Here is a 22719-nt window from a genome sequence, read left to right on the forward strand (position 1 = left end):
ATTTTCCCCCACCCACAACACTAAAAGCACTCCAGTGCTTGACTACTCTTTTCTCTTCATCTTCGTGCTTATCCTTTGTTGCTAACTCTTGGCTTTTCACAATATTTTGCTACAGAACAGGACTTTTCTTTCTTAGTATGCATAGTCAAACTTAGTCCTATACTCTGAATCTGCTCATTTACTCCCTAATAGCTCTTTCCTATTACTTTTCACAAAATAAAAATAAAAAAAAAGCTCTTTCGCATTTTTCACCATTTTTATCACTTGCTCTGTTTTACCCTTATTGTTGTTGGTGGTGTTACTTCTGGTTTGCCTAATGTTCTGACGTTGCATCTTGTTCTGTTGTTCATTTATTTGGTTTGCTTCACGTCCTATAAAAGAGCGGGAAGGGAAAAGCCAAAACCAAAAAGCACCCAAAAACAAAAATGGAGATTGTTGCTACTTGTAGTAGCTCTTTTGCCACCGAAGTTGCCAAAGTCGTTCCGATTAAACGCCATGTTAGTTACATTCTCGACCGACAGAAAAATCTTGAAGATTTCAAGAAAAAAGCTAAGCAGTTAGAGGATGAAAGAGAGAGTGTAAAGCATGCTGTTGAAGCTGCCGAAAGAAATGGGGAGAAGATTGAGTTGGGTGTTCGGAAGTGGCTGATTAGCGTGGACCAAAAAATCAAGGAATATGACGAGAAAGTCAGAGCCCTTGAAGACAAAGCAAAGGAGAGGTGTTTCAATGCGCTGTGTCCTAACGTCAAGTTTTACTACCGGCTAGGCAAGAAAGCACAAGAACACGCGAAGGTTGTTGCTGAACTCCTGGAACAAGGAAGATTTGACAGAATTTCATACCGTCCTGCTCCGGAGGGGATAGGAACTATGTCTAACAATTATTATGAGGCTTTTCAATCAAGAGGCAGCATTCTGGAGGGAATCATGGAGAACTTAAGGGATCCCATTCTCAAAATGATTGGGGTGTACGGCATGCCTGGTGTGGGCAAGACCATGCTTGTGAAAGAAGTTGCCAGGACGGTGAGGGAAGAGTACTTGTTTGATGAGGTTGTGATGGCGACCATAACACACAATCCAAACATAACAAACATTCAGGGAGAAATTGCGGACATGCTAGGCTTGCGATTTGATGAGGAGTCGGAGTCTGGAAGAGCAATGCGGCTTCGTCAGCGATTGAGAAGTGATAAGAAGGTCCTTGTAATTTTAGACGATATTTGGGCAAAACTCGACTTAGATGCTATTGGGATTTCTTTAGAGGATGACAAGAATATTGCCCCTGATGAGAATGAAGGATCTATCATGCAAAATATTGCCCCTGATGAGAATCAAGGATCTATCATGCAAAATATTAACGGAAGTTCTCTTGAGAAAGTTTCTACCGTTAAAAGCAAAATATTGCTGACCTCAAGAAACCTCGATGTACTCTGCCGTATGGATGCTGAAAAGAAGTTTGAATGCAGAATTTTATCTCGAGAAGAAGCAATGACTTTGTTCGTCAGAATCGTTGGTGATGTAGTACACAATCCTAGTTACAAACCGATAGCGAATCAAGTCGTTGAAAAATGTGCAGGCTTACCGGTTGCTGTTTCAACAATTGCAAATACATTGAAAGGTATGAACCTTGACATTTGGGAGAACGCTTTGCGACAACTAAAAAGGTCAAATGCAACAAACATAGAAGGAATGGAGGAAGGGGTGTACTCGATCATAGAGTTGAGTTACGAAAGGTTAAAAGAGGAAGCACAATCATTATTCCGACTCTGTGCCCTGTACCGTCAAGGTTCTGATATTCCCATCCGTAATTACTTGCTACGACACCACTTGGGTTTGGATTTGTTGGAAGGCGTTAGAACTCTGGAGGAAGCAAGAAAAAGTGTGAGCGATTTGGTTCATAAGCTCAAATCGTCTAGTTTGCTACTCAGCGGTTGTAATGATGAGTTTGTGAAAATGCATGACATTGTCCGCGATGTCTCCATTTCGATTGCGTCTCAAGAGAACCAGATGTTTGTTATAGAGGAAGGAATTCGCATGAAAGACTTACTGAAGAAGGGAAAACTCAACAACTGCACTGCTTTGTCGCTACCATACGGTGACATTCATCAGGAGCTTCCAAAAGTGTTAGAATGTCCGAAACTTAAGCTATTTCTGTTGACTGAGGACGATGACCGCCAGTCAGAAGTTCCTGACACGTTTTTCGAAAAGATGAATGATCTCCAGGTGTTACAGTTGAATGGTATGCGCTTTCCATCTCTACCTTCTTCATTTCTTTCTCTAACGAACCTTCAAACTTTGTGTTTGGATTTCTGTGCGTTGAGTGACATAGCACTTATTGCAAACTTGAAGAAACTGGATATCCTTAGCCTTTGTAGTTCTAAAATAAAGCAATTGCCCAATGAAATTGCACAACTAACTCAGCTAAGGTTGTTGGATCTAAGCAATTGTTTCAAACTTGAAGTGATTCCAGCAAACATCCTATCAAGCTTGACCTGTTTAGAAGAATTGCACATGGGCAATAGCTTTAACCGATGGGATGTTGAAGGTAATGCTAGCCTTGTTGAGTTGAAGAATTTGGACCGTCTGACTACTTTAGATGTTCATATTCGTGACGCACAAAGTCTACCGAAAGACTTATTCTCTGAAACGAAGTTGGAAAGATACAAAATTTTCGTAGGAGAAGCACTATGGGATTGGTTTGATAAGCATAAATACTCTAGAACACTGAAGCTCATGCCAAACACAAGAATTAATTGGGATCGTGGAATTAGAATGTTGCTGACGAGAACTGAAGACCTTTATGTGAACGAAGTGCAGGGAGTCAAAAGTTCACTTCATGAGTTAGGTGAAACGGGTTTTCCGCATTTGAAGAATGTTCATGTTGAAAATAATTCGGAAATTCAATATATCATTAACTCAATTCGTGGGATTTCATGCGAAGCCTTTCCCTTGTTGGAGTCATTATTTCTGCACAATTTGAGTAATTTGAAGAACATCTCTCATGCTCAAATTTACGTGGAGTGTTTCAGAAGTCTAAAAATCATTAAAGTTATAAATTGTGATTCATTGAAGAATCTTTTCTCATTCTCCTTAGCAGAAAAACTCTTCCAGCTTCAAGAAATTGAAGTAACTGATTGCAAAAATATTGTTGACATTATTGGTGCGGACAGAGAACGGGACAATGAAGCAACTGATCAAATTGAGCTTCGGGAATTACGATCCATCACACTACAATGTCTACCACAGCTCATTAACTTCCGCTTTCAAGAGAAGAAACATTCCACAACGTCTAGCATAGCCTCGCCACTTTTCACTGGAAAGGTAATTATTTATCTTTTGTTCATTCAATGGCATATAGCGGTCACATGCAAGTTACCAACTCCAACTTATATTGGCTTCATTCATCTAAAATGATGCTACATGTATTAATTTAATTTAATTCTTAAATGTCCTGAATGCTTTAGAATCTCTCCATTATCCAAAATAAAATAATATAAAATAAAATTCTGGAACCAAAAAAATCAACAAAAAAGAAAGAAATAAAATAAAATTATAAACTATTCCATCTTCATTTTATAATTTATCTTAATTTCTCCTTTCTTATTTTTTTTTAATTTACCAGTAAATTGCAAAATCAAAAAATTTTTGTAAACCAGAGAGACTGAGAAGGAGAGACATTTTATGATCTCCATGGTAATAGACTCTTAAAATTTCAATTTTAAGAATCATTCTATATAAGTTATATATTTCATTTAAATTTAGTGTCCGTTATGCTAGAATTTTCTGTTATAAAGAGGTTCTAGTGGCAGTGTTGCTTGTCATAACTTCACTCCAATGGAAAACATCTCTGCTGTCCCTTCGTTTTGTTTTGTTTTTTTGTTTCACAGCAATCAGGTAATTAATGATTTGGCCAATGCAGACAATAAAATTCAGAGTTCTGTCTCACTGTTTGCAGATGGCATTTCCACTACTGGAGAACCTTAAGGTATCCTCAATTAACATTGAAAGGATATGGCCCTACCAACTTCCGAGAGTGTCTTATTCGATGCAAAATTTGACAAGCTTGATCATTGAGGGGTGTGACAACTTAAGGGACGTATTATCCTATTCTATGGCTGAAAGTCTGCAGCAGCTCAAAAGCTTTGAGGTCATTGATTGCAGGTGCATACAACAGATAGTAGCAATGGAGGAGATAAAAGAAGGTGGAAACAGAGCTACAGTTTCATTCCCTCGATTAATCTCTCTAAAATTAAAGGATCTTCACAAACTCATCGGATTTTGCCATGAAAATTATTTTCTTGAATTCCCATCCTTGAAGATTCTAGAGATAAAGCGCTGCCTTGAATTGAAGGGATTCATCAACGTATGTATTGGTAGTACTACTGAAGTACTGTTCAACGAACAGGTGGATTTCTTAACGTGCTCTACATTTTTCCTTTCTTAGCTATTTGTTTTCCGTTTCACTTGCTGTTGGAATTATCTCTGCTTATGATCGTTTTTCACATTGGCATGAATTTTATATGGTAGGTTGCTTTTCCCAACTTGGAGAGAATGACAATCTCCCATTTGAGAAATGTGAAGAGGCTATGGTATAACCAACTACATACGAATTCTTTTTGTAAGATGAAAGAGTTGAAAGCTGAGTACTGTGATGAGTTGTTAAATATTTTTCCATCATTTGTACTGGGAATATTTCACAAACTAGAAACACTAAGAGTAACCGATTGTGGTTCACTAGAAGAAGTGTTTGAACTCCAAGCCCAAGGGTTAGAAATCAAAGATACATGTGTTGTGGCCTTCCACTTAAAAGAATTAATGCTCTTTCGTTTGCCAAAGTTGAAGCATGTCTGGAACAAGGATCCACAAGGAAATATTTCATTTCAAACTCTACGTGTAGTAAATGTGAGGAAATGTTGGAGTTTGAAAAGTCTGTTCCCATTTTCAATAGCCAAAGGTCTTCCACAACTTGAAAGCCTTTTAGTTCAACAATGTGGGGTGGAGGAGATTGTTTCAAAGAATGAAGGATTAGAACAGGAAATTCGGTTTGAATTTAATCAGTTATCCTTCCTTAAGCTTTGGAAATTAACAAACCTCAAATGTTTTTACCCAGGAATGCACACCATTGTGTGGCCGGTGTTAAAAAATTTGAAGACGCATGGGTGTGAGGAGATAAAGATATTTGGTCAATTAGAAGCCCATATCCAAAAATCACTTTTTGTGATTGAAAAGGTATGAGACTTTACTCTCTCTTTGGATATACTCATTTATTTTACTTAAGTCATCCAGTACCTTAATAATGCACCCAATTTTTCATTGGAAAAATAAAAAAATTAAATAAAATAATCATTTGGTTCTGATCTTATCCTATGTAAATTATAATCTTTGACAATTAAAAGTTTTAGTTCTCGGAATATTATTAATAGGACTAGATATTATTTTATTTTCATAATTTAATATACATATGTTTTATTTTTGACATTGAATGTCATTGATACATTTGGACCAACCCTAGAGGATTGGGTCATTTATCTTTCATAATTTAATCCCATTGTTCTTGTGTGTTGACTTCTCAGATCATCCCTCAATTGGAGGAAGTGTCATTTAGCAGTGATGATATTGCAATGATATGTGATGGCCAGTTTGCGTCACACTTCTTTTGCCACATAAAACTCCTTCAAATTACTTGCTACCTCGATGAATCGGCAGTTTTTCCCTTTTTTTTCCTCCAAAGATTTTACAATCTGGAAATGCTTCAGGTGTTTGGTTGCAACTTCAAAGAGCTATCTCCTTACGAAAGAAATGTTGGTAAGGATAAAGAAGTCCGGATGCTCTCAAAACTTAGAAAGTTGAAATTGGATTCTCTACAAAAGATAATACATGTATGGAAGCGAGACTCACCGCTGGGTCATATGTGTGCAAGTCTTGAAACTCTTGAAGTTTGGAAATGTGACAGTTTGATTAATTTAGGAGTATCATCCGCATCTTTTGATAATCTTATAAGCTTAGATGTCTGGAAATGTAAAGGGATAGTAGAGTTGATAACATCTTCCGAAGCCCAAAGTTTGGTGCGTCTTGTCACAATGAGGATAAGAGAATGTGAAATGATGAAAGAAGTAGTTGGGAGAGAGGAAGATGAATCAACATATGAGATTATTTTCAGAGAGTTGAAACATGTGGAACTTCATTGTTTACCAAGCCTCAGAAGCTTCTGTTCAGGGAATTCCAGCTTCAAGTTCCCATCACTGGAACAAGTGATTGTGAGCCAATGTCCTAGATTGAAGAGCTTCTGTCTTGGTGCTTTAAGCACACCAAAATTACAAAGAGTACAACTAGAGTCAACGGATTATAAGGGGCGTTGGGCTGGTGACCTTGGTGCCACCGTAAAACAGTTACATCAAGAAAAGGTGTGTTATCTGACTCTTATATAAACTATCAACACAATTTAACTTGTGAACAATCAAATTACTCCTTGAACTAAGAATCTATATTATTTAATTTATGTTTTAACAATTTCTTTTTTAGAAAATGAAAGCAAATAATAAAGAAAGATTATAAAAGCAGCTACCAACTAATTTAGGTTTTAATATTAGTTTCTTTTGCCAATTCTTTTGTCATTCACTTTTTTGCATCTTTGAAAGTTGTCGTGCACCAATAGTAAAAAATTGAAAACATAGTTATAGAAAGATTGACAAAAAACGAGAGTTTGATATCGTGATTATTTTTATTGATGAAAACTCATTTTTAAATTTTCAATATTTAAATTACACGAATTGTATATGCATTGAAATATAGAAATAGAAAAAGCAAGGAAAAACAAAAATAATAACCAACTCACCAAACAAACTAAGACTTCAATTTTTTTGTACAGAAATGTAGTTGAGTTCCATTTCATAGTTGAATTTGTGCTTTAATGTATCAAAAATAATGTATTGCGCATGTTAGGTTGGATATCAATGCCTGAAGCATTTGAAGTTGTCAGAGTTTCCTGAGTTGGTGGACATATGGAATGGAAATCCTCAAGAAATTTTGGACTTGAAAAACCTTGAATTTCTAGAATTTTGTAATTCTGACAACTTGGGATGCATTTTTAACCTCTCTATGGCCTTAAGCCTTGTTCGACTTCAACAGCTGGAAATAAAGAAATGCAACAAAATGGAAGCAGTCATCAAGGAAGATGGATCAGTACTTGATCAGAAAACAAGAACAGATAAGATCATCATTTTCCCTTGTCTAAAATCCATTTTTATTGAGCATTGTCCTGATTTGACAAGTTTTTGTTGGGGAAGTCCAATTCTAATGGAATGTCCATCCTTGAAAATAATTGAGGTAGCTCACTGCCCCAACATGACTACTTTTGTCTCTATATTTCCAAGAGATGAGGAGAAAAATGCAAGAATTGGTGATGGAACTGATAGAAAAGAGGATGACCTTGAAATCCTCCCTGCATTTTTCTGTGATAAGGTTAGTCTTTTTTTTTTTGTATCTTTTCGTAAATTTTTATTTTTTTCATTTAATTTTCCTTTTATTCTTGTAAAGTACCTGTTGTTCAATCTAAACTCTAGTTGTGCATCTTTCTCTCTACTAAAATAAAATTTTCTACCTATAACTCACTTTGCCTTTTATGTTTAACTATAAAATAAATAAGGCCGCTTCTTCATTCCAAATAAAGAAGGAATTTCAAATGGGGTTAATATTGAATAGTTTTTCAACCAAAATTGCTACTTATCTATACCTATATTTATACATATACTTATATATATGTATATTATAAAAGTTTATAGATAATGATTTGGTCTATTTTTAATTGTTTTTTTTTTTTTTGGAAAGCCTCTATTCTCAATTGTTATGAAATACTAGGTTTTTGGTCGATAATAAAATCCACCTTTCAAAAAGAAATATTTGCTCTATTCTCAATTAATTAACATTTAAAGACAATAAATATATCTCTATTTAAGGGAAAAATCTTTAAAATTTTAAGTATTATAAGTGTTCTCTATTTTATTATGTAAAGTTATACTTAAATCTATTGAAAAAAGATATTCTTTGATAATATTGAAAGCCAAACTCTAAATAAACTATTCATATGCTTACTTTAACCATGTGACCATCGTTTCAAACATTATAATTATAGTTTATCAAAAGGAAAAATGAACATAAAAAAATAGGACTATGTTATGCTTGTCCCTTTATAATAATTTTGATTTTTTTTAGAATATTTATTACCAATTGTTTTTAATGTAAATAATTAAGATGTTGTATAAAATACAAAGGATAATGGCAGTTCTGAAACATTGTTCAATGAACAGGTGGATTCTTCTCAACCGCCTCTGCCTTTTTCATTTTTCTATTTGTTTTTTTTTCCCTTGTAGTTGGAATTATCTCTGCTTATGATCATTTTCACATTGGCTGGTAGGTTGTTTTTCCCAACTTGGAGAAAATGACAATCTCCCATTTGAGAAACGTGAAGAGACTATGGTTCAACCAATTTCATGCAGATTCTTTTTGTAAGATGAAAGAATTGAAAGTTGAGTACTGTGATGAATTATTGAATATTTTTCCATCTTTCGTACTTGGAGTATTTCAAAGACTAGAAATGCTAAGAGTAACAGATTGTGGTTCACTTGAAGAAGTGTTTGAACTTGGAGCCCAAGGGTTAGAAATCAAAGATACATGTGTCCTGGCCTTACAATTAAAAGAATTGTATCTCTATCGTTTGCCAAAGTTGAAGCGTGTTTGGAATAAGGAGCCGCAGGGAGATATTTCATTTCAAACTCTACATGTAGTAAAAGTTCGGGAGTGTTGGAGTTTGAAGAGTCTGTTTCCATTTTCAATAGCCAAAGGTCTTCCACAACTTGAAAGACTTTTAGTTCAACAATGTGCGGTGGAGGAGATTGTTTCAAAGAATGAAGGATTAGAACAGGAAATTCGGCTTGAATTTAATCAGTTATCCTTCCTTAAGCTTTGGAAATTAACAAACCTCAAATGTTTTTACCCAGGAATGCACACCATTGTGTGGCCGGTGTTAAAAAATTTGAAGACACATGGGTGTGAGGAGGTAAAGATATTTGGTCAATTAGAATCCCATATCGAACAATCACTTTTTGTGATTGAAAAGGTATGAGACTTTACTCTCTCTTTGGATATTCTCATTTATTTTACTTAAGTCATCCAATAGCTTAATACTGCACCCAATTTTTCACTGGAAAAATAAAATAATTAAATAAAATAATCATTTGGTTCCAATCTTATCCTATGTGAATTATAACCTTTGACAATTAAAATTTTTAGTTCTCAGAATATTATTAATAGGACAAGATATTATTTTATTTTCGTAATATAATATACATATGTTTTATATTTGATATTGAATATCATTGATACATTTGGAACAACCCTAAAGGATTGGGTCATTTGTTTTTCATAATTTGATCCCATTGTTCTCGTTTGTTGACTTCTTAGATCATCCCTCAATTGGAGGAAGTGTCATTTAGCAGTGATGATATTGCAATGATATGTGATGGCCAGTTTGCGTCACACTTCTTTTGCCACATAAAACTCCTTCAAATTACTTGCTACCTCGATGAATCGGCAGTTCTTCCAGTTTTTTTCCTCCAAAGATTTTACAATCTGGAAATGCTTCAGGTGTTTGGTTGCAACTTCAAAGAGCTATCTCCTTACCAAGGAAATTTTAGTGAGGATAAAGAAGTCCGGATGCTCTCAAAACTTAGAAAGTTAAAATTGGATTCTCTGCAAAAGATAACACATCTATGGAAGCGAGACTCACCGCTGGGTCATATGTGTGCAAGTCTTGAAACTCTTGAAGTTTGGAGATGTGACAGTTTGATTAATTTAGGAGTATCATCCGCATCTTTTGATAATCTTATAAGCTTAGATGTCTGGAAATGCAAACGGATAGTAGAGTTGATAACATTTTCCGAAGCCCAAAGTTTGGTGCATCTTGTCACAATGAGGATAAGAGAATGTGAAATGATGAAAGAAGTAGTTGAGAGCGAGAGAGATGATGAATCAACATATGAGATTATTTTCAGAGAGTTGAAACATGTGGAACTTCATTGTTTACCAAGCCTCGGAAGCTTCTGTTCAGGGAATTCCAGCTTCAAGTTCCCATCACTGGAACAAGTGATTGTGAGCCAATGTCCTAGATTGAAGAGCTTCTGTCTTGGTGCTTTAAGCACACCAAAATTACAAAGAGTACAACTAGAGTCAACGGATTATAAGGGGCGTTGGGCTGGTGACCTTGGTGCCACTGTAGAACATTTACACCAAGAAAAGGTTTGTTATCTGATTCTTATATAAACTATCGACACAATTTAACTTGTAAACATTCAAATTACTCCTTGAACTAAGGATCTACATTATTTAATTTATGTTTTAACAATTTCTTTTTTAGAAAATGAAAGCAAATAATAAAGAAAGATTACAAAAGCAGCAACCAAACTAATTTAGGTTTTAATATTAGTTTCTTTTGCCAATTCTTTTGTCATTCACTTTTTTGCATCTTTGAAAGTTGTCGTGCACAAATAGTAAAAAATTGAAAACATAGTTATAGAAAGATTGACAAAAAAAGAGTGTTTGGTATCATGATTATTTTTGTTGATGAAAACTCATTTTCAAATTTTCAATATTTAAATGACATGAATTGTATATGCATTGAAATATAGAAATAGAAAAAGCAAGGAAAAACAAAAATAATAACCAACTCACCAAACAAACTAAGACTTCAATTTTTTTGTACAGAAATGTAGTTGAGTTCCGTTTCATAGTTGAATTTGTGCTTTAATGTATCAAAAATAATGTATTGCGCATGTTAGGTTGGATATCAATGCCTGAAGCATTTGAAGTTGTCAGAGTTTCCTGAGTTGGTGGACATATGGAATAGAAATCCTCAAGAAATTTTGGACTTGAAAAACCTTGAATTTCTAGAATTTTGTAATTCTGACAACTTGGGATGCATTTTTAACCTCTCTATGGCCTTAAGCCTTGTTCGACTCCGACAGCTGGAAATAAAGAAATGCAATAAAATGGAAGCAGTCATCAAGGAAGATGGATCAGTTCTTGATCAGGAAGCAAGAAAAGATAAGATCGTCATTTTCCCTTGTCTAAAATCCATTTTTATCGTGTGTTGTCCTGACTTGACAAGCTTTTATTTGGGAAATCCAACTCTGATGGAATGTCCATCCTTAAAAAAAATTGAGATAGCTCACTGCCCCAACTTGACTACTTGTGGCTCTATATTTCCAAGAGATGAGGAAAAAAATGCAAGAATTGGTGATGGAATTGAAAGAAACGAGGATGACCTTGAAATCCTTCCTGCATTTTTCTGTGATAAGGTTAGTATTTTTTTTTTTTGTATCTTTTTGTAAATTTTTATTTTTTAGTTTAATTTTCCTTTTATTCTTTAAGTACCTGTTGCTCGATCTAATCTCTAGTTGTGCATCTTTCTCTATACTAAAATCAAATTTTCTGACTATAACTCACTTTGCCTTTCACATTTATCCCTTCATTTAACAAACCCGCTTGAATAACACCACAAGTTACTCTGTTCTTCATCCTTTCTACTGCACTACTCTTAATCGAAATCATTTCTTCATCATGGATATTTGTTCTTATCGTAATTACACGCTTTCCATTTTGTTGGTATCCATCCTTATTTCCGTTCATTTCTTTCAACTCTTCCACCGCATCACCATTCTTTCTCTCACTAGCTCAATGTTCCTTTAAGATAACTTGCGCTATACTATCTTTATGTCCTATCTCCTTTCTTGCACATTTGTTTTTCTCCAGCACTACCTCTTTAAAAGTCCCCTCATCGACCAACTGAGTCTTCTCCCTTTGTCCAGTCATCGGTTCAAACTTAGGAGCCTTTCTTCTTTCATCCGCCATTTTTCTCAAAGGCTCTGCCCTCTTGACCATCACTCTCCTTCCATCCAAACATTGATGGTCGCCACACCTACGTGCCTTTTCCACCTCAGCCCGTTCTCTACACCTAACAAAAGCGAAACCTACAGCTCTCCCCTGATCTTGATTACTTCTCCTTGGTATAAAAACGTCCCCCAACCTACCATACTTCTCAAAGGCGCCTTTGATCACTGATCATGTCACCCTCTTGCTGAGGTTGTAGACATAAACCGAGAAAAGGCTATTCAGCCACCTTCGCTCTCCTGCCATCTCCACCTCCACTTCCGTCAATGAAACGAAATGATGTCTATCTCCACAAACACGACTTTTTTACTGGCGGCTCGGTTAATATTGAATAGTTCTTCAACCAAAACTGCTATATATTTATCTATACCTATACATTTGAAGAATCTTCATATTCAAAATGGTGTGATGATCCAATATATCATTAAACATAATGATGTTGACAAAATTGAGTTTCTTCAGCTACATTCCTTGACGCTCCACGGTTTGCCAAAGCTAGTTAGCTTTTGCTCCGGAAACAACCATTCGACTTCCATTTCTCCAAAAGAGTTGCCACTTTTCAATGACAAGGTATTTAATCATTTTTCGTTCACCCAAAGGCATATATATTTGTCTCATTTCCAACTTGCTTTAGATTTTATATTCATCTTTACAATATTTCTCTAAAAAATAAACAGGACAAAGGAAATACTATCTTATACTAGTTCTTCTATAAACTCTTATATGATAGCTATTGTCTTAATTGATAGGATTGATGGTTTAACAAGACATTTTTTATATATTCCAATATTTCTAAAATTATGCGACTTGATATTTTACAGACAATTATAATCCACACACAAAAAATATATTTTCTTTATTAAAGGAATATTTATAATATATATAAAAGTAGGATAACTGATTGAGTCAATTGATTGACATCTATCATTTTCAATTGAATTATTTTTTTTTACACCTTATGTCAAAATCACGTTGCTTTTGACATTTGAAGGGTTTTTATTTTTTTTATTTCAATAAAACATACTTGAAAACAATAATTTCTAACTTTTAATGCTTAGAAAATAGATTCATTTAATATTTATTAATTATAATTTAATATTATTTTTTATCTATATCCTCTTATTCTGTATGAATCTAAATCTATTGTATTTAGATATATCTTTTATAAATGCTTAAATTTCAATAAATATCCATCCAATTCATTGAACAAAACAAAAAAGTCAAAAAGATCTACTCATTTCTCAATATACATATCACACAGTTATCATTGAATAAACAAATACATTGAATTTGATAACCTTTAGCCATTAATTATCAACTAAATTTGAGAACCTTTAGCCATTCATTTTATATATAAAAGACAGATACTACTATAATTTAGTAACTATTTTATATGGATAAAATCTTTACATTATATTGTTACCTTATATTCTACAACAGTTTATCTTAATCTGTCAATAATAGAGGTTATATATTCTCTCATATCTTATTATTTTATTATACATGCAACAATCTTTGATATGATTATTATCTTCTTAAGATAAGTACTGTTTTAAGTAGGATAACTGATTAGTTGGTTGTCATTCTCAATTGAATTAATTTTTTTATACCTTATGTCAAAGCTACGTTGTTTTTTTACATTTGAAGGGTTTTTTTTCTTTCTTACTTTTATTTATTTTAATAAAAAAACTTAAAAACAATAATTTCTAACTTTTAATGCTTATAAGATATATTCATTTAATATTTNCATTGTTTTTACCATTTGAAGGGTTTTTTTTTTTACTTTTATTTATTTTAGTAAAAAAATACATGAAAACAATAATTTCTAACTTTTAATGCTTAGAGGATAAATTCATTTAATATTTATCATTGCAATTTAATATTATTTTTTGTCTATATCCTTTGATTCCATATAATTCTAAATCGATAATATTTAGACACCTCTTTTGTACATGAATGTTTACATTCCAATAAATATCCATCCAATTCATTGAATAAAATAAAAAAGTTAAGAAGGTTTGCTCATTTCTCAATATACATAGCGCACAGTCATCATTGAATAAACAAATCAACTGAATTTGACAATCTTTAGCCATTCATTTTATTTATAAAAGGCATATACTACTAAAAATTAGTAACTAGTTTGTATTGATAAGATCTTTTACATTAAACAATTACCTTATATTATACAACTGTTTATTTTAATCTGTCAATAGTACAAGTTATATACTTTATCATTTCTTAATATTTTATTATACATCTAACAATTTGTAATAAGATTATTATCTTCTTTGGATAAGTACTATTTTATAACCATATATATATAGGTGTAAGTTTCCGGTAATTGAAACCAAAGTAAATAACTATCTTCAATTAATACTAGTTTATCATTTCCCCTACCAGCAAGTATCATATATTCATGCAGTTCAGTAATACAATATAGCACAACAACAAAAACAAAAGAAATGGAAACGAATGCATATGGCAAAAGGAAGAGCAAACTATCACCATAATTAGACATATCTGATAGTTGTGTAATAGTTAATATTCTCTTAACATTTAGCTAAGTACAAGTCCTATATTTTGAAAGTTAATATACATCATCTAATAAAAATGGAAACCTCCAAATCACAAATGTTATTCATTTTGTTTGAACTATATATTTTTAATGAAAAAAATTATTGGATGTTTAATAAGATTATTATCTTCTTTGATTAAGTACTGTTTTAAAACTACATATTTAGGAGCAACTTTTAATGATTAAAACCAAAACAAATAACTATCTCCAATTAAAAGCAGTTTATCTTTTCCTTTATCAACAAAAATCATACATTCATGTAGTTGACTAATTCGATATAGCTTTTCCTACAAACTCTTTTGAAGGTATCAAATTGAAGTCCATTTCAACATAATCTATATTTCCTATGATCTTTTCCGTAGAGTAACTATGGGCGCCATCCTAGTATATATATATAATATTAATAAGATGATTTTTCTTTTCATGTGCTAATTAAAAATCTTGAAACTTCTTATCATTCATTCCTTTTCGATCTCTTGATTCTCCTTAATTTTCTGTCCACTCTTCCTCCACCATTTCCCCACTCCCCAAAAATATAGCTTTGCACTTTAATTATTATTAAGAAAAAATTATAATTACTGTATGTAACATTTATTTATCTCTTTCTATCACCTGCATAGCGGGTGGCATTCGGCCGATATTCTTCAAACTGCATACTTACATTAGGTCAAACTACATATTTACATTAGAACATCAGGTTATGACTTTAGTACAATCTTAATTAACGTCCCTTCTTTTTCTTATATTTATTATTTTAACAATATTTAACGTCACACATGACCTTTCACAGCATGCTATTTGGTATTAATTAAAACTTCATTGTGCAGATAATGTTTCCTAAGTTGGAGAAGTTGAAGCTATCCTCAATCAGCATTGAAAGGATATGGCACTACCAAATTGCCGGAGGGTCTAATTCAATGCAAAATTTGACAAGCTTGATCATTGAGGGGTGTGACAACTTAAAGCACATATTACTCTACTCTATGGCTGAATGTCTGCAGCAGCTCCAAATCTTTGAGGTAATTGATTGCAGGTGCATACAAGAGATAGTAGCAAGGGAGGAGATAAAAGAAGATGGAGAGAGAGCTACAATTTCATTCCCTCTATTAACCTCCCTAAAATTAAAGGGACTTCCGAAACTCATCGGATTTTGCCATGAAAATTATTTTCTTGAATTCCCATCCTTGAAGATTCTAGAGATAGAGCACTGCCTTGAAATTAAGGGATTCATCAACAAATCTATGAGCAAAGATATGACTATTGGCAGTACTACTGAAGCGCTGTTCAATGAACAGGTGGATTTCTTAATATGCTCTGCATTTTCTTTTCTTAGCTATTTGATTTCCCTTTCACTTGCAGTCGGATTTGTCTCAGCTTATGATCATTTTCACATTGGCTGCTAGGTTGCTTTTCCCAACTTGGAAAGAGTGACAATCTCCCATTTGAGAAATGTGAAGAGGCTATGGTATAACCAACTTCATGCGGATTCTTTTTGTAAGATGAAAGAGTTGAAAGCTGAGTACTGTGATGAGTTGTTGAATATTTTTCCATCTTTTGTACTGGGAGTATTTTACAAACTGGAAATACTAAGAGTAACTGATTGTGGTTCACTAGAAGAAGTGTATGAACTCCAAGCCCAAGGGTTAGAAATCAAAGATACATGTGTCGTGGCCTTCCAATTAAAAGAAATGCGTCTCTTTCGTTTGCCAAAGTTGAAGCATGTCTGGAACAAGCATCCGCAGGGAAATATTTCATTTCAAACTCTACGTATAGTAGATGTTTGGGAATGTTGGAGTTTGAAAAGTCTGTTCCCATTTTCAATAGCCAAAGGTCTTCCACAACTTGAAAGGCTTATAGTTCAAGAATGTGGGGTGGAAGAGATTGTTTCAAAGAATGAAGGATTAGAACAGGAAATTCGGTTTGAATTTAATCATTTATCCTTCATTAAGCTTTGGATTTTACGAAGCCTTAAATGTTTTTACCCAGGAAAGCACACCGCTATGTGGCCGGTGTTGAAAAAGTTGAGGATACATCGTTGTGGAAAGATAAAGATACTTGGCCAGCTAGAATCCCTTATCCAACAACCACTAATGGAAAAGGTACGATCCTTTATTCTTTTTTTGGTGATGTTCGTACATATTACTTAAGTCATCCATTGCCTCAATAATACACTTAATTTTTCATTGGCAAAATAGAAAATAATTATAATAATCATTTGTTTCAAATCTCATCTTATCTAAATTATAATCTCCAACAAATAAAAGTTTAATTCTCGAAAACTTTTTAATAGGATCAGGTTATAACTTTATTTTTATACTTTATTCTTCATATATTTTATTTTTGGCATTGAATATCATTGATACATTGTACCAACTCTAAAAGATTGGGTTCCCCTCCTTTATTTTTTTATCTATTACTTTTTAATATACACCTATTGTTATCGTTCACATTGTCAGGATCCACCCATGAAGTGTGGAACTCGTAGTTATGAATTGAAAATTATAGGTGAGAGTTGTCGGACCCCAACCTTAAAGGAGAGACGGGTTTTCAGCCAAATTTTTAATTGATTATTATATAAGCCTAACCTTCTTCCTACTAAGATTTTTTATTGTGTTAATTATATATTTGATAATCAAATTAAGTATAATCAAACGTTAAGTTTTCTTAATTACACCCAAAATATAATAAGTAATAGTAATTATATTGTTGTATTTGTAGAGATTTGGAAGTGTCAAGTCTTATTGATTGACAAGAGTGTGTGTGTGTATTTAGGATTGGGAATTTGTTCTTGGGGTGTGGTGGGAGAAGGAATAATCTTGGCTGGTTCAGGAGAGGTTCCATCAATAATGCCATTATTAAGGTGGTGATTACACACTGAATACAACTAGCTCCTTTATCACCAAATACAATTAATGAAGAAATAGACCAAAAGAGTTCTTACAATCTTAAAAATGAACCAAGGAACCCCGCCCTTTCTTAATTACAATATGAACATAAAACCAATAACTCGACCTTTACATAGAACCATGTTTTTTTGCTCCTCAACACAATGTTTTCATCCCTAGTCCACTTTGTTTCCTTCATGGCTTAAAAAAATCCCCAATCACAAAATTGAACCAAATAACTTGTACCCAAAATATGCCTAACTCCAAGACCGGACACACCATCACGACTCATGTGTTCCGAGATCATTTTTACCTCTATTAGACTTTTACATCGACCCATGACACTCAATGTCAACCATTGTGCTTATCTTCCTCAATACAACCATTGCATTATTTATTTGCACCAGCTTGCCTAGAGTTCGCCATAGAGTCTATCGCTTTCTCTTTCCTTTTGCTCTCTTTCCCACCCTTGAAAGGTTGAAATCTCCTCATTGGTACAAAGTAACTTCTCCTTGCAACATTTTTTAAGTTTTACTGTTTCGGTGATTGTTTTTACCTCCAAAAATAGCTTTTGGCTCCAAATTGAACAAGGTTAACCCTAACCTCAAAATCCATCAACCAAGTTCCATCAAGGCTCTAAATCACTCTCTGAGCTTCATGCATCATAGGGTACTTTACAAATCCGATTCATCGGCCACTCTTACTACTTTTAACTGGAAGAAACATATCAATGACCTTTCCATGTTGTTGACAAAGATCTTTTAATTTATTCCAATTGATTCTGAGGGGGAGATTGTAACCCCTACTTCACTATTCCTCCCTTTGTTTGCCATTGTGAATCAGTTTGATCAAATTCTAAAATGTTATCATCTTATTTTACAAAATGGGTGCTTTTTTTTTTTTGCTCAGTCATCAATATAAATATTATTTATAATAATAGCATAAGTACAATGCCTTGGTCTTAACTCAGAATCAGGCCGTGAAACAGAGGATAATGGTATCCTCCAAATAGGGGAGACCAAATTCCAGCATACATCGCTTGTAAAACAACATTCACCCAAAAATAGAGAACATACTAAAAACCAATTCCATGCATTGTGCTCATCTTAATGTAAAAACATTATCACCTGTCAGCTCACCATGTGTGCTACCACCATGCATAAAACATATTAATTCTATCAACCTTAAACTTTGCAAGAAAGTCTGTCATGGAGTTAGCCTCGCGTAATGTTATGAAAACCATCCAAGAAATAATAAAGATAAAACCTAGAGAAATCAAGCAAATAAAAAACACAAGAAAAACGTGGTTCAACCTTTTACCTATATTCACAGAGTGAAACAATTCTACTATTATTTAGAAATTAAAATACAATAAATTGATTTCTATAGTTTCCTAAACCAACCCAACATCCCTTATACACCCTTTCTCAATAGCCTCCCATGAATACTCACCCAAACCACTCTACCTCCACTTAAAGCAAAAGACAGAATTACAAGGTGTTCCCTCTTTAGAGCTCTCAGAGCATTGCTCACGATTTTACAACCTAGAGATCCACTTTTATAATATAAAAGTCCAAAGAAGAATGAGATTAGGACTCAAATGTGAACAAAAAGTTTAAAACCATACAACTAGTTAATGTTGTACACAAACAATAATCCTAGTAAAAAAAGATTAGGAATTTTAGTCAATCTAAAATTCAACAAATCTTTACCTTGGACTTGAATTCAAACTCCTTAAATCTTTTCCACCAATCGCACCCAATTACAACTCCCTAATCTCCTCCTATTTTCCAACACTTTGAATAACTTTTCGAGCACAAGACTTTCCAAACCATTGGCCTTCAAAATTACCCCAACTATATATAATTGAATTAAGCATCGTCCGACACTCCTCAATTCATCAAACGACCAATGCACATGTGTAATCGTCAAGTCAATGGCACTAATTGACTTCAGAAAGGAACCTTGATGACCCTTCCAATTCACTGTTGGCAAGATTGTTTGTCATTTCACTATCTTCTACACCATGGAAATCTTTCATCACCTCCTTAGCAAATTAAATCTTACTTTGGTAGCTACTATCTCCTGTGCACTATTCCCATCCCTTTAAGGTCTCACATTCTAGATGATACAAACCATTTTAAAATTTCCCCTCATCATGACCATGTTGCCTTGTGTAACTTTTAGCACTCCATCACAAGTAGAATATTCGTACTTTTTAGAGTTTAACAAGCTCAATGATGTTAAATTCTTACACATCTCTGCGATCACATGCCACAGCACCCAAAGAGCGCACTATCCCATCTAATATTTTGATTCTCTCCACTCTAAAACCTATGAGCCTTCACCATTGATTTATCACTCAAAGTCAAATTCTCGTCCACCCCTTCATGAAGTAAATCAAAATAATCCTTTCAAAAGAAATAATCCTTTTGATGGCATTCACAAGTGACAGAAGCAGAATCTAAATATCAACAAGAACTTATATCCATATTTTCTGAGATTGCAAGGACATCATAATCATTATTATTAGTAACAAAAGCACACTTACCTTTATTCTCATTACTTTCATCCTCTTTTGTAGAACAATCCCTTTGAATATGTCCATATTCTTTGCACCAAAAGCATTGAACACTATCAGATCTAAACTTGCCACCCTTAGATCCTATGTCAATTAACTTTCTCTTACAAACCTCAGCTACCAATGCTAAGCCAATTGAATCTCTATCCTCTTATTTACTTTTCTTTCGGGCTTCACAAGACATTAATGAAGCTTGTCCTTGCTCTAACGTTATTGTATCCATCCCGCAAATCAAAGATTCCAAAAATACCTCATAAGAGTCTAGAAGTAATGCAAGGAACAATAGTGTCTTTTCTTTTTTCTCCACCTTCACCTCAGCCTTCTTCCACTAAACAATGATCCTATCAAATTTGTTCATATGCTTCATGAGGTCCCCATTATCCATCATTTTTAAGTGATGCAACTTTTGCATAAGCTGTAACTTGTTGGAAGGACTTTTTGCTAAATAAATCTTCTCCAACTTTGCTCACAACCTTGGAAAAGAATCATCATCAATAACATAGTTAAACACGTTATTCCTCATGCAAAGTTGAGTAATGCTCACACACCTTTCCTCCAACTTTATCCATTCAACATCCTTCATGCCATCTAGTTGCCTTTTCTCCTTTTTGAGCAAAATGTGCATTAAACATTGCTGTACAAAGAGATTTTTTTTATCATTCTCTGCCATTGTGTGAAACTAGTCTTCCCATCAATCTTCTTAATTGAAAATTTTGAATAATTAGTCACTTTTGACATCTTTGTTAAATCTTGAATGTACTGAACTCGAAGCTCTAATAACTGTTTGTTATGAAAATTGTCCAAGAAACAACAAAGATAAAACCTACAAAAATCAAGCTAATAGAAAACATAAAAAATTACGTGGTTTGGCCTTTTGCCTACGTTTGCAAAGTGAAAAAGTATTACTATTATTGAGAAATTAAAGTGTAATAAATTGACTTCTATGGTTTCTCAAACCAACCCAAGATCCCTTATATACCCTTTTTCAATAACCTCTTGCGAACACTCACCCAAACCACTCTAGCTTCACCTAAAGTAAAGATAGAGTTACAAGGTGTTTCCTCTTTATGGCTCTCAGAGCATTACTCAGTATTCTAAAACCTTGAGATCCACTTCTACAATATAAAAGTTTAAAGAAGAATGAGATTAAGACTCGATGTGAATGAGAAGTTTAAAACCATACAACTGTTCAATGTTGTACACAAAATAAAAATCCTAACCATCCTAAAACTCAACACTTAAAGTATGCACAAAGACAATGTCTCCAATATTTGGATAGATGATGTCAAGCTCGTTGGAGATTGTCCACATCTTCCATAGTCTCAATTTGCCATCTCTTACTCAAGAAAAAGCCACCAAAGAATCAGATTCCACAATCTGACTTCTTTGCCATCAATTTACTAAGGAGTGTCGTATTAGTGTCGTATTCATTTGATGTAGGTTTGCAATGCCTAAGCCACCCTTCACCCTTGGCTTGCACACCTTATGCCACCTTACTTTAGCAATTTTACTTTTATCATCAGCGCTGCCCCACAAAAAATATCTCCTTAGTTGATGAAGACTATCTTACACTCCCTTCGGTGCCCGGAAGATTGAGAGATAATACACTGGTAACGAGGTTAGGACAGAATTGATAAGCATTATTCTGCCCCCAAATGAGTACAAGTATTTGTGCTGCCACGTTGTCAAACGGCTCTTAAACTTGTCCGTCCCTGGTTTCCACACCTTGACACTCTTCGGATTGGTTCCCAATGGAACCCAAACTAATTAAGAGGTACTTAAGTGCCATCTCAATATTTTCTTTTTCAAAACATTCAAAGGTTAATAAAAAACCTTTCGATAGAATAGAGAAAAGGTGGTCTTATACGTTAATATCTAATAAAAAAGAACAAAAACAAATTATTTCTTCACCTCGTTTTTAGTATTATAAAAAGTCTGTTTTGGATCTACAAAATGTCTATTTGTTTGACGTTTTTGGTTATACATAAGGGGTCATCACTGGCCTTTTACGTAACTAGCTTTTATTTCACGCATAATCTGCATGTGATTAAATTGTATGCCAAGTACTAAAATTTATTTTTAGAAGATGATTTTATTAACACTAAGCTTCCATACCATTCAAAATCTTTAACGGTTAGTTAAAGACTTCTATTGGCAACAAGCTAGTGACGAAAGAAGAACCAGAAACAGAACAAAAAGCTTGCAAAAACCGATGATCAACAGGAACTGAGTTTATATAGTATAGTTAAATTTCCATTTAAACTAACAAATTTTCCAACTAATTATAAGTCTATGGTTTAGTAAATTATATCTAATAAATTAGTTTGATAAGTTAAATAATAGAAACTAGTACTTTGGCTTAGACGACAACTTTTGTTTGTTTATTTTTAATCATAATTAATTTTATCTTCTATTTTTGTTTTTACTTGTTAATAATCTTTTGTGAAGTAAAAGTAAATAATAAAAACCAGACAGTAAAAATATAACCAAATATGTCTTATTAACCACACCACACGATTCCATTTTGACATATTGACAAAAGAATCTCTTGAATTATACCAATATTTTTAGTTAAGTCCCTACTGTTTTGCTTGGAGCAATTGAGCAGTTGTCCCATTGTGTTTTATAAATAAAGTCAAATTTGGATGAAGGTTGTTGACATGTCTAATGGTTCTATTAACTTGCTTGTGACGAGGACAATTTAGCCGACATGTCATACACATGTTTAAAACAAAAATG

The 22719-nt window shown here is 33.6% G+C and overlaps 1 protein-coding gene across 6 annotated transcripts in view; it reads left to right on the top strand.

Annotated features, from left to right (window-relative positions):
• Positions 231 to 22719, top strand: part of LOC18599617 — a 32664-nt gene continuing 10175 nt past the window's right edge. For 2 of the 6 annotated variants that reach the window (XM_018121701.1, XM_018121702.1), the window contains exons 1-11: positions 231 to 3314; positions 3949 to 4398; positions 4521 to 5222; positions 5567 to 6397; positions 6936 to 7454; positions 8407 to 9108; positions 9453 to 10286; positions 10826 to 11344; positions 12399 to 12506; positions 15342 to 15809; positions 15918 to 16613. In XM_018121701.1, the coding sequence (XP_017977190.1) occupies positions 426 to 3314; positions 3949 to 4398; positions 4521 to 5222; positions 5567 to 6397; positions 6936 to 7454; positions 8407 to 9108; positions 9453 to 10286; positions 10826 to 11344; positions 12399 to 12506; positions 15342 to 15809; positions 15918 to 16613 (8718 nt within the window). In that variant the 5' untranslated portion in view covers positions 231 to 425. The remainder of the gene's footprint in view (positions 3315 to 3948; positions 4399 to 4520; positions 5223 to 5566; positions 6398 to 6935; positions 7455 to 8406; positions 9109 to 9452; positions 10287 to 10825; positions 11345 to 12398; positions 12507 to 15341; positions 15810 to 15917; positions 16614 to 22719) is intronic. The other 4 variants (XM_018121704.1, XM_018121703.1, XM_018121705.1 and 1 more) reach the window with 4 other exon arrangements.

This window comes from Theobroma cacao, chromosome 5 (genome assembly GCF_000208745.1).
Source record: "Theobroma cacao cultivar B97-61/B2 chromosome 5, Criollo_cocoa_genome_V2, whole genome shotgun sequence".
In the NCBI taxonomy this organism is placed as follows: domain Eukaryota; kingdom Viridiplantae; phylum Streptophyta; class Magnoliopsida; order Malvales; family Malvaceae; genus Theobroma; species Theobroma cacao.